This window comes from Mastomys coucha, unplaced genomic scaffold, assembly GCF_008632895.1.
Source record: "Mastomys coucha isolate ucsf_1 unplaced genomic scaffold, UCSF_Mcou_1 pScaffold23, whole genome shotgun sequence".
NCBI classification, from domain to species: Eukaryota; Metazoa; Chordata; class Mammalia; order Rodentia; family Muridae; genus Mastomys; species Mastomys coucha.
Window position 1 is genome coordinate 75040647 of NW_022196906.1, and position 13395 is coordinate 75054041.

A 13395-nucleotide genomic window follows, 5' to 3' on the forward strand; every position below is an offset into this window, starting at 1 on the left:
TGATTTGTGGGGGGTGAGCATGGGGACGGGGAGGAGGCCTAGGGAAATAAATTTGTGTGCCTGTAATGAGCTTAACAGAGAAGAACCAGGGGAAGGGCGGCCAGGTTCTATGGAGCTGGGCTTTATGTGGGAGGCAAGACATAGGTCAGGCCTCCTGCGGTGACCTGCAGGTACAGCTATGGAACCCCAGTGAATTTAGGGTGTGAAGGCTCAAGGGTGTGCTGCAGTATTTGCAGCAGGTTATAATGGTCTGAAGTATTCTCTTTACAGAGACCCTAGCCTACTGTGCAAGCAGCCAGTGAAGCATGGAAGCACACCCATGGAAGTTGCCCTTGCTAAGCCTGGGAATGCTGTCCTCCGTTCCCTCTAGGAGTATGTCACAAGGCAGGGTTGTTTTTTCTTTCTGTCTATGCCTCCTTGTGAACCTGAGTTTGATTAAGAGTCAGCTTTGCACCAGAGGGTGTATATGGTGTCTAGGGACACGATGACAAAACCCTTCAGTTAATTCCGCTAAGTAATCTACTGGGGGACCTTCCAATCATGAACCACTAGCCACTAAATTACTAATTAAGTGCCCACTTAACCTTATTAATAATACCAAATGCACAGGGGTCTCCCTGAATCTGCCAGAATGTATGTGAGCGGGGCTATAAAAAAGCCGCTACAGCTGAGTTTCCCTGAATGTTTGCACAGGAGAAAGCATTCCGACAACAACCAAGTGATTCCTTTTGACATTTGTATTAAATTGCTCATTAGGTTTATTGTGGAAATTAAATGACTGCAAAGCACTGTCCATTAATTCCTGATGAGGCCCAAGTGACTGTGCTAATACACGCTAAGGGTGGGGCACACTGATTGAGTTTCTAATGCAGGCCTTGGAGTCATCCTGCTCAGGAGCTGGTGAGCAGACAGGTACTACAGAGGACTGGGACTTAAGTAGTGGTGGATGATGCTCTTTGGAGCAAAAGCTGGACAAGACATAGACTTCTTTGCTTAGTCAGCTTTTCAGGGGCTAGGGGGTGACTTGGTGATACAATTACCCCTTTTCCATAAACATTAATTTAGGAAAAATAAGAAGTATTGGGTAGTGATAAAGGAGCAAGGTTTGACTACCTGGGTTGGAGTCTTCTCTTTGCTGGGTAATGGCTGTGCCAGTTGGGGATGTTAATTCCCCACCCCACCCCTTTCACTTTCCTCACTCTCTAAAGAAGGAATGATGCTTTACTGACTAGCTTTATGTCACCTTGACACAAGCTGGAGTCATCGGAGTGGAAGGAGTCTCAGTGGAGAAAATGCCTCCATAAGATTGGGCCGTAGGTAAACCTGTGAGTCATTTCTTAACTAGTGAGCGATGGGAGAGAGTTTAGCTCATTGTGCATGATGCCATCCCTGGGCTGCTGGTCCTGGGATCTATAGGAAAGTAGGGTGAACAAGCCATAAGGAATGAGCTTCTGCATCAGCTCCTGCCTCCAGATTCCTGCTTTGCTTGAGTTCCTGTCCTGACTTCCTTCAGTGATGAACAGGGAGTTAAGGTTAATGTTAGGATTAAGGTTAGGATTTAGGTTACAGTTAGATGGGGCCTAATAATGTTCCTTATTATGATGTTTTAGGTACTTTAGAATTACCAAGTTAGAGAAGAGCCTATAGCCATATAGCAAAGGATCCCTGCTTCTCATAGTTTGAGAATTCAGTGCTCACCTCTCCCCTAGGGAGGAGATGTATACATAAAGACTTGACCTCCCACCCCTCTCTTTATCATCGGAAAGTCAAATAATTATAAAGTATCACTTATATTAGCTTGAAAGGGAAGGGTTCTGTAGTGTTCATGAACCATATACCAGTACTTAGACGTGGATTAATAAACAAAATGAAGTGTTTGTTACTTGTACCATTTGGTATTTAAAACATTGTTTAGCAAATCCTTGAAACAGTTAGGGTGATTTTAGAACATCTGGGCACCATGATAAGACCTGGCTTTCATTTCTAGCTTGGTCTCATCTCCATTCATTACCATCTCTCTTTCACTCTAGTCGACAGAAATATCAACTATTTGGAAATTTCCCTCACTTTTAGTATTCACTCCCTCTGCCTTCTTGGTCTTGATGACTTAACACATGAGCATTTGTTCACTCCATATATGAAACCCACAGCAGAGCAAAGGAATGATGTTAACCAAATCCAACTTATTGAACCAATACTTTTTGTTTTTTCTTTTCGTTGGGGTTACATACAGGAGTATATGTGAAGGGCGATTTATAGGACTAGAAACACCTCAAGTGCAATTTCATCACCAAAAAGCTTGCTCCAACAGTGGTGATGACTAAGGAGAGCTGCATCCCTGGAGCTCTTGGCAGGACTCACAGGTAGCTTTACAGGTCTGGGAGTCATCTCTCTTCACTCCACTCCAGAGGCCACCAATAGGCTGGGTGCCTCTGAGATGAACTCACTATACTTGGTATACAGTTTGTAAGAACCCTGGGCATGTCTACAGCCCTTGCTGCCTCCTTTTTCCCATTCTCAACTGCTACCCTCAGCATCTATATGCTACACTCAACAACATAGTTGGAGTTATCCTGTAGAGCATTAAAGAACCTTTCAGTTCAGCCAAAGACAAAGAGGTATGGTAATGCTCAAAGACAGGAATGATATCTTGGTTTACTTCTGGCTCTAGTAATTGATGGATATTCACTTTAATTATATCCACTTAATATCATATATTTAAATTGTATCAAATTGCAAAGGTAGCGTTGGTGGTGTAGTGGTAAACATAGATGCCTTTCAAGTTGCAGAAGTAGACATATTAGTAGGGATATAGTCATATGAACTGAAAATTCATATTTCAATCAATTAGATTCTCTAGTTGATGCCTAGGTGATTATATTTTATGTTAATCTAAAATTTTAATCAGCTTAACTGATATATAATTGACATACAAAATGATGAAAGCATTTAATATACACCTTGATGGATTTTTGGAAGAGTGTTTACTTATGAGTCATTACTGTAATGGCAACTTACATATGTAGAATATTTGTGGCTTTTGGTTAAGAGAACTTAAAATTTATTAAAAATTGAAGATAATTTAAACATAAATAACATTGACAAATGGAAAAGCTAGAATGGATAATCTGCCTCAACATTTTGGAACTTAATGTAGTATTAGTTTTCTTTTTAGTGTTTAACAATGGATGCCTGATCACAAGAAATTGGAACTACTAGCCAAAGGACAAATAATACTCTGTTGGCTCTCAGATGGTGCTATGACTTGGGGTATGCGTGTACAGGCTGGTCGACTTACCTGCAGTTGGGATTGTCCCACCAGTTCTTGGTAGTATGGGGACCCGGAGTTGTTGAGCTCTGCCTTGAACCTGTGGTTTGGCAGAGAGATGCTGAACTCCACCTTCTCCTCTGATGAGAATTCAGACACATGTGTAGGTTCTGTTTTACTTTCCTGGGTTAAAAACAACAAAAACAATGAAAGGGGCTCTATTAATGTAAACAACACACAATCGACAATATTATATTATATATGTTGCCATTGTATCACGAATTGCACTATGAAGGTCCAAGTGGTTTAGGAATAGAAGCCCTGTGACTTATGAATTGCTTCTGAATTGTAGTAAGAGACACAGTAAGGCAAAGTTCTAGAACTTCCTTGGGTTGGCTATTTCTTCAGAGTCTCACTTTGTAGCTCAGGCTAGCCTTGGACTCGAGGCACTCCTCAAGTTGTATTTACTTATTTATTTGAGGAAGAGTCTCATTGTCCCCCAAACGATTCTGAAACTTGCTATATAGTTAAGTCTGGCCTTGAACTCTTGGTCCAGCCTCTGCCCTTCAAGTGCTGGAGTTACAAGCATAACACTCATGATCCAGTTTCAATATATTTTAAAATAACAATATCTATACTTATAGGGTACAATGGGTTTTGATCTATGTTTATAGTCTGGCGAGGTTGTGTTAGGCTTATTAATATATCCAGCACCTAAAATTCAAAAACTTCTTGTCTGTGTATATGTGTGTGTGTGTGTGTGTGTGTGTGTGTGTGTGTGTGTGTAAAACATTAAAATCTATTCTCCTAGCAACTTTGAAGTATATGATGTGGTTTTACTTATTATGGTCAGCATTCTGTGTAACAGCTCACTAAAGATGATTCCTTAGATATGACTGGAATCTGCGTTCTTTGGTTCAGTGTTCACATTCTCCTCCTCTGGACTCTGGGAGTGGGGTGGGTATTATTCTATTTATAGTCCACATGTAAAAGATAGGTTTTGAAATTCCTCTCACCTAGTACCTCCAGAGACTCCCTATTACTTGTGGTTAAAACCCAGAGTCCTTTTCTGTCCTTTTAATGTTCTCTAAGGTCTTATTCCAGTCTGCTTGAATAATTTTAGTTTTATTCTGCAGCCATGACTGCTAGATTAATCAGGCACTACATTGTCCGCTTTTCTTCTCCTGGAGAGTCTGTTTAAAATATTTAAAATGCTCCCACCTCCAGCAACATCTCTCTCTCTCTCTCTCTCTCTCTCTCTCTCTCTCTCTCTCCTCTCATATACATTTTACTCATTCTATGTTTTGTCTGAACTACTTTTTCTTTACTTGGAGTATAGAAATCTTTGCCTCTGCCTCCTTTGAACTGCATTTCGATCTCTTGTTTGGCATCTGCTTCTGCAGTTGCCTGTTGCCCTCTCTATATCTGCAAGTCCTGTTGCTCCACACAATTCTTTACTGTATGTAATCCCTAAATGTAAAACCAAAGGGGGCATTTACACATAAAACTCACTGAGTATGCAAAGCTAAGGTGTGTACCCCTACAGTCTGTCCCAGATTATCATTTTTCTCAGTAATTTATCCTGCCATCTTTAATCATAGCACTCAAGTTACTCTGCCATGCATAACTGCATATATGTTCCTTGGTGCAGGAGCTATCTTGCTGATCTTGGATACTTGTTGCAATGTCTAGTCTTGGCACATTAGTGGACTTTAGTAAAAATATTTGCTGAGCAAAAGAATGGGAAATAGTTACAGATGGTTGAGGATGCTCTTCAGGGGATATGGCAGATACCAGACAAAAGATGTGGGGATATTTACACAGCGGGAGGTACCTTCTTTAGATGTTGAAGGATAGCACATAGGCAATGTGAAGAAAGGGAGAAGAAAGATTAGTCATCTTACAAATTTTATATTAAATACTTTGAATTACAAAATACCTTTTTCCCTAATAGCACTTTCCCTGTTGGTGAGGCAGAATTTGTTTTTCCCCAAAAAAACACATTATTTTTCTTCCTTGTTCACAGCAGTAGTTCAGCTGCACCTGAGGCCATCTTGTCTGAAGGGCAATAGAGTGGCCAGCAGGCTGCTAGTCAGGATTTCTGAAACAGAGCTGGTAAGATGGAATTTTTTCTTCTCCCTGCCCTGTGCCTTGGAGGGAAGTTGAAAGGATGGGGACAGAGGAAAAGAGCATCCTCCCGTAGATTCCAGGTGAGAGAGCAGGTGTGCGTGCAGCAGCAGTGGAAGGATGGGAGGTTCTTGTCATTCTTTGGGTTGCTGGCTCTGCTTCTCATGAATAACAAGGGCCATGTTTCTCTGCTTCAGCACTGCCTAGATTTAGTGTGTGTGTGTGTGTGTGTGTGTGTGTGTGTGTGTGTAACATTTCCTATTTTGATATTCTAAATACCTATCATAGCTGCACCCGTCTACATGGTGACCTCTTACATACATAGCCTCTTAACCTTAGAACACTCTATTTTTCTCTGGCTTGATGGATTTTGAAACATAAATTGATATACTTATGCTGCATATGATAGACACTAATACTGATATGACATTATAGAGACTAATATAAGCTGTCAACAAGGCTTATCTTTTGGTATAGAGTGACTGAATTGATTGTGATTGATTGATTGATTAATTTTTAATGCTTTGGGAGGACCTATTGCACACAAGTATCTGTTAGGTACAGGAGAGAAGGGTTCCTGCTTGCTTTTGTCATTCTCCCTATCTTCTCCTAATTTTCAACCTATTTATTTCCTTAGGATGAGATGAGAATAGTGAATAGGATAAAGACACTGAGATAATGTGAGTGATGAGGACACAGTATTAAAAATGTTGAGTATCTGATCCTTTCACCCCTTTCCCTAGTTTACTGAAGAAAACAATCAAAGCTAGAGGTCCAACTCAGCTTGTTAGTAGTGCTCGCTGTGTAAGCATGAAGACTAAGGCTCTTGGTTCCCAGAATCCAAGGCAATGCCAAGGGAGCATGGCAGCCTGCCTATAATCCTTGCACTCCTGTGCCCACATGCAGGTGAACATGCATACACACTTATGTATGCTCATCACATACAAATAAATATGAAGAAAAAGAGAACATAAAAAGAAAAGACCAGACAGGTGCATAAAAATCTGTACCAACAGTTGTCTTACTGTTGCAGGCTTCTGGATGTCTTTGAGGGTGACATTGAGAATCTCCTTGAGGTCTGTGTCATCAGGAGGAAGAGAGAAGCGCTCCAGTGACATGCTGGGAACATCTGTAGGAATTAGAGGGATTTCAGGCAAAAAATAAGATGAGAAGACTTTAAATCAGAACAATGTCAAAATTCCATAATTCCATATGTCTTTTCTGTCACCCTAGATAAGTGGATTCTAAGCTCATTTTTCAGTGATTCCATACATATGTTTTTGAAAAAAAAAAACTATTAAGTCATGCTTCCACTATTCATTAAGTTAGTTCTTATGGGTCCAAAATTTGGGTTTATACTACATGTGGTACAGTTAATTGATTTATCTAATGAGAGTTGATTAGTGTTTCTCTTTGTGACTCTTTGTGACTTGTGTAAAGACGAGTATTTATATTGAATTTGTTCTGAATATTATCTTAGAATATTACTCAAGTCTTTAAAGTCCATATTGCTTTAACAATCAATACATTTTAATTATTAAAATTTAGATCAAGGACTCCAAGAGATGAAAGAACAGTAAGATACTGTTAATTGCCCCTTTACTCTTCTGTTTTTGGATCTATCTATCTATCTATCTATCTATCTATCTATCTATCTATCCATCTATCCATCTATCTATTTATTTTGAGTATTTTTGACTGCATATGCTATGTGCACCATTAGTTTGCCTTTGGCTCACAGCCATCAGAAGAGAGCTTTGATTCCTCTGGCACTAGAGTTATGGTGAGTTGTGGGCTACCATTGTGGGCTTTGTCAGAGCAGAGTGTTCTTAACCACTGAGCCATCTCTCCAGCTCCTCAGGACATTCTTTAAGCAATTCCTTTAGGACCAACAATTGCAGATCCCTGGAAAACACTTAGAACAGTTACTGATACCAAGAAAGGGGCCTTCTCACTCTATTCAAGGAATAAGTCATTTTAATCTATGTGGTTTGCTATTTTATCCTAAGTTTTATTAGAAATGTTCAAGGAAAATGGTGTTGCAATCAGTTAGTTTATACTTAGTCAGAAATATCTTTTTTTTAAAAAAATTAGGCTTCCCTCTGACTTTTTGAGTTTTAAGCAGGAGGTGCCAGAAAAGTTACCACAGGGATAACTGGCTTGTGGCAGCCAAGCGTTCCTAGCCACCTCGATTTTGATCCTTCGATGTCAGCTCTTCCTATCATTGTGAAGCAATGGATTGTTGACCCACTAATAGGGAATGTGAGCTGGGTTTAGACCATTGTGAGACAGGGTTCCCAGACTGCCTGCCCTTTGGGAATCAAATGGGAGGCCAGAACCAAAGTCTTTTCAATAAAGCACCATGACTACGTACCAGCCCATTTAGATGGACTGACAGCCTTCCTTCCCAAGGCATGGATCATCCCCAGCATGGAAAGACTGCCCTCCCCTCCTCCCTCCCTCCTTTCTTCCCTCCCTCCCTGCCTCCCTCCCTTTTGAGTCATTTTCCCTCCTCCACCATACACTCAATAAAATAAATAAATGAATGAAAAAAATTAGACAAAATAGAATGTATTGGTTAATTTTAAGCTGTTGGAAACAAGATATATCAATAAAAATATTGTTCTTTCTTCATACTCCAACTCTTTTTAAGTGTTCCTTAGCCCTATTGAGGTTCTGTGATGTCATTGCATTGGGTGTGGAACTGTGGTTTTTAGTGAGAGCATTCGACTTAGCTGGAGAATGACTTAAAGCATATTCACATATTAATTATTTTAGATTCATTTGCTTTATTATTTCATGTGTATGGTTGATTTGCCTGTATGTACATTTATACACTTTGTGTGTGACTGGTGTCTGTAGAAGTCAGAAGAGTGTACTGGATCCCCTAGGACTGGAGTTACAGATGGTTGTGGGCTGCCATGTAGGTGCTGACAATCAAACCCAGGTCCTCTACAAGAGCAATGAAATCTCTTAACCACTCTTCAGTCCAAACCTATTTCAATGGACGCATAATATTATACATGCTCATTTCAATGGATATGTAATATTATACATGTTCATGGAATATCAAGCTTATGCATTGTGTAATGTCTAAGTTGGAGTCACTACGTCTATTTCTTTAAACATTTATATTTCTTTGTGAAAATCAAAACCATTTTTTCTTTTTAAATACACAATAAACTATGATTACTTATAGCGTTTTGTTACTGTGTGACAGGGTGTTGGAGAAGGTGATACTTTTGGGTAAATCAGTACATGTCATTTGGTTGGATGTTCTGGTTAGCTCAGCTGTCATTCTTGTTAGCAAATGCAATGGAATAAAGAAATATATGTGCAATGAACATATATATATATTTCCTATAGTTTTTATTGATTTCTTATTTTATTCATTGTGGTCATACAGCACAATTTATTATGCTTGTTATGATACATGCCACTGTCTGAATGTTATAAGTCGTAATTATCAATCCTAAAATGGGATCTGTTTTAGAGAAAGTTTTGTAGGCTGCTTAGGTATGCTTATATTCCGCAGTGTTTGGATAGAGCATCCTGCAAACGATTGTAAGTCCATCTGAACTATAATGTCTTTTAATTCTAATGTTGCTTTTTTTGAGTCTTTTGTCTTGGTAACTTGTCTCTTGGTAAGAGCTGGATATGGTTGCTTTGCCTGTATGTACATCTATACACTTTATTTACAACACAAATACACTGTAATTGTGTTTAGGTAAATCTGCACATTAATATCCAGTAATATTTGTTTTATAAAACTAGGTATTAGATCCTTGGTATATATATGTTTGGGATGGTAATAGCCTTTTGATGGATTGTTCCCTCAAACAGTATGAAGTTACTTCCTTTATTTCTTTTGACTACTTTCCATTTGATGTCTAGTCATTAGACATTCATATATTTATATCTGTTGGCTCTCTAGTTTAATTTGCCTGGAATACCTTTTCCATCCTTCTACCCTAAGTCTGTGTTTGTCTTTGTGTTTATTACAGAAAATAGAGAGGTTGCTTTTAAATCCAGCCTGTTAGTACATGACTTTTGATTGGAGAAATAAAACTATTGACAAAAATATTAATTCTTGCTCTTTTGCTCTTTTGTAATATGTGAACCCTTCTACCCCTTCTTCACTTACCGCTATTACAGTGTGGCTTATTTTTTTCTTTGGGTTCGTAGATCAGTTTAGCTCAGGGTGTATTAGTCTGGTAGTGCTTCTCTCAGTGACCTTTAGTTTCTTTAGTGTGTATTTTTCGTGGAATGTTTTAGTTTTCCCTTCACTTTAGAAAGACAGTTTTGTTAGATATAGTAACCTGAATGGGCGGCTATTGTTTTTCAGAGCTTGGTACATATCACTCCATGTCCTTCTTGCTTTTAGTGTTCCTGTCACATTCCTCAGTGAGCTTTTCTGTGTAACTTGTTGCTTCCTTCTTGAAGCTTTCTTGTTTCCTCCCTCCCTCCCTCCCGCCCTCCTGCCCTCCCCCTTTGTCTGCATAATTAGTGTTTTAACTCTACTGTTGACATAAGGAAGCTCTTTTCTGGTCTTGTCTTTGTCATTTTTAATGCCTCCTGTATCTGGATGGCCATGTCTTTCTGTAGTTTTGGGAAATCATCCCCTATAATCTAATTGGTGTATTTCCTGTGCTTCACACACACACACACACACACACACACACACACACACACACACACACGCACACGCGCACACACACTCGTACTCGTACTCATGCATGCATGTACATGCTCTTTCTATTTCTTTTTCTTCTATGTTAAGGATTTATAAATTTCATCTTTTAGTGGTGTCTCATAGTTTTCATATGTTTTATTTGTACTCTTTCATTATGGTATCTGTCATTGTCTGAGTGTTATAAATCATAATCGTGCCTTTAAGCTTTGATATTTTGTCTCCAACTTTATCAACTGTTCTGTGCATCTTTCCACTGATTTTTTTATTTGACTTATTGAAATTTCTGTGTTCATAGTTTCAATTTAATTGTTTTTAGTCTATTTCTTTAGTGAATCCCTTGTTCTAATAACTATTTTTTAAAATTTGTTGTTTGGGTTTCATTTTACTTACTCTTATTAGAATATATTACTGTGGATTTGGTAATTTTTTTGAGAAGGTGTAGTGTCTATGTTTTTTAATTTTAATTTTATGTTTCATATGCTTCTGCAATGGTACATGCATGTGGATCTGGCATTAGGTTTTTGGTTGAACTTTCTGATCATCAGTAGTGTACAGTTTTGAAATCCTTGGAGTGATCAATTGGCATTAGTTATAGTAGATTTGAGATGTCAGTCAATCTCTATTGGACTGTGTGTAGCTCAATAGATAAACCTCAACTGTTGTGCTTGAGTTACTGGGTTCAAACGCCAGCAGTAATCTGAGAGTAGATTACTATCTACAGAAGCAACCCAAATTAATGTATAGTCCCACTATCAAAGCCCATTGTCAAAAATAGCCCTTTGGTTGTCCTCAATTTTTCTATAGTAACAAAGTGGCTGTCAGTGAGGACACAATGAAGACTGAAGTGCCAGCCAAACCCATTGGTTGCCAAAGTAGTCTGAATACTGCTGGAATTCTTCTACAATTCCCTGACCCACCCTTAGGCATTAAGATAGTTTCTATTTAGTCTTTATTCTACTATACTTAATTTTGTTATGAAGGTTCTTGACAGATAAGACATACTATCTTCCACTTTTAAAAACAGAAAAACAACTTTTAATAGCTTGAATATATTGTACTATATTACAAAAAGTGGCATGAGTTTTTTTTAATGAATATTTTCTCTAAATAATACTTTTACAAATAAGTCTTGATATTAAGAATCGCAGGTCAAACTTCACCCATTTATAAGGGGAATTAACAACTAGGCAACTTCTGGTTAAAGGATGTTTTCACTCTTTGTAATTGAACTTGCACTAGTCTTGTTGCATTATTATCTAGAAGTAAGTCTAGAAATATTAAATTATTTTAACTTAAAAAATATAAAAATGAAGTCACAGCAGATTTCTCTAAAGTCAGTAAATAGATATGAACTCTATTTTCATTGTCTAAATACTCTATATTTTAATGTATAGATTTAAAGGAACATCTTTCCCCTCTCTTTAAAAAAATGATACAGGTCTCATATACCAAACTCATTATGGCTTCAAACTTGCTTTGTTGCCCAAGATGATATCAAGCTCTGATCTTCCTGCCTCCCTTTCCCAAGTGCCAGGCTTATAGGCACAGAGTTCCATATCCAGCGGAAGTGATTTAGATATCCAGGAGAGCACTCTACTGACCTCCATCCTTCCAACTCCAAAATGTGCTTTCTTAAAAATATTATTAACATTACTTAAAAAATCGTTTCCCAGAAGTTTAACAGTTCTATATACTTAAAAGCATATGTAACATGGGACAAGAGAGATAGCTCAATGGTTAAGAGCATTTGATGCTCTTGTAGAGGACCTGAGATTGGTTCCCAGTCCCAATATGGTGGCTCACAGCTGTAATTCCAGTCCCAGGTGACTGGACACCTTATTCTACCCTCCCACCAGCACTGTACACATGTGGTGCATGTACATCCAAAATACATCCTAGAACATATATTTTATATTTAACACACTGTATTGCTATGTGATTCAGTCTAATCCTGAACTCACTATATAGCCCAGGTTGGCTTCAAACTCACGATCTTTTCATAGACATGTATCATCTGTCGTACTCACTAAAGTATTATTAAATTATAAGGGAACATGGTAAGACTGCCATATTAAAATGCATGAAAAATAAATTGTAAATGTCTAATAAACAAAATTATTATTTCTGTTTTTGAGTAAACATTAAAAATTTATATTTAGGGTTGGCAAGTTACTCAGCAACTAAAGGTATTTGGTTTACAAACCTGGTTACATGAGTGCTTTGCAAGTACCTTTTCCATGATGGTTTGAAGGAGATGAAGTGAGTTCCAAACTTACCTGTGGGTAACATGGAAGCTTCGGTAGACATTCCCAGTGTCTCCATGGAGGCTACCTCATCTTTTCTATTAGTACAAAAGAAGAGAAAGAAGTGGTGATACAGAGAAATGTGATGGCAGGGGTCTACATTTGAGCTTGCCTATACTATATATAGACTAAATATTAGGGGAAAACATATTGTAATCTAGATTTATTTATTCTTTATTAGTTATTTTTAATATATATTTATATAGTGAATAATTGCAGATTTGTATATTATATACAATATTTATATTTGTATATTAAATAATTGAAATTTATATATTGTATACGATACTTAGATTTGTATATTTGTATGTTGAATAATTGAAGAAGATTTCAAACATCCTCTTTGAATGGTTCTGTCTGACTCCTCTGAGCCTCTTGGCTTTGTGTGTTCTCAGGGTAGGGAACACTTACTTCTACAGTAGGCAGAACTGAACTCCGCTTGTGACCCAATGTTTTACTGTTCCATTGCACACACAGTGTTCTTGGTGTAGAAAGTAATAGGTGATATAATTGAACACTAGGCTATCCCCTCCAAATCTCAGACTCCTTTGTATGTGCTTACCCAATAAAGAACTGTTATCCTTAAAGGAGTGGGAAGGAATAGTTTCTGGATAGTACGGGTTTATGATATCTGTGTTCTTTTGACAACAGTAGTGCACAGTGATAACCAGTCAGGAACTTGGGGGTCAGACTTCAGATCCATGGATGGCAATGTGGGAGATATTCTAGGGTCAGACCCAAGGTCTCAGTGGCAGAATTGTCTGCTTATTCAGCATCAGCCCATTACTAATAGGAAATAGTGGAAAGGAATTGTGATGCTGTAAGCTCTTGGATCTCATGGAAAGATTTGCTTCTCTAATCTGTTAGGTCCCAACTGATAGTGTCTTTTCTAGTATGATATATAATTTTTTTGTGTGTGCTTCATGAAAGAAGATGGAAAGCAATGGCTGGTGTTTGGTTCTTCCATAGCCATCTAGACTGCACTGAGAGAACACTACACCTGC

The 13395-nt window shown here is 38.1% G+C and overlaps 1 protein-coding gene across 1 annotated transcript in view; it reads right to left on the reverse strand.

Annotated features, from left to right (window-relative positions):
• Nucleotides 1-13395, reverse strand: part of Impg1 (interphotoreceptor matrix proteoglycan 1) — a 123549-nt gene that overhangs the window by 77849 nt on the left and 32305 nt on the right. Inside the window, exons 5-7 of the mRNA XM_031344992.1 lie at nt 12365-12429; nt 6421-6524; nt 3299-3451 (exon numbers count right to left, since the gene is read on the reverse strand). Coding sequence (XP_031200852.1) covers nt 3299-3451; nt 6421-6524; nt 12365-12429 — 322 coding nt within the window. The remainder of the gene's footprint in view (nt 1-3298; nt 3452-6420; nt 6525-12364; nt 12430-13395) is intronic.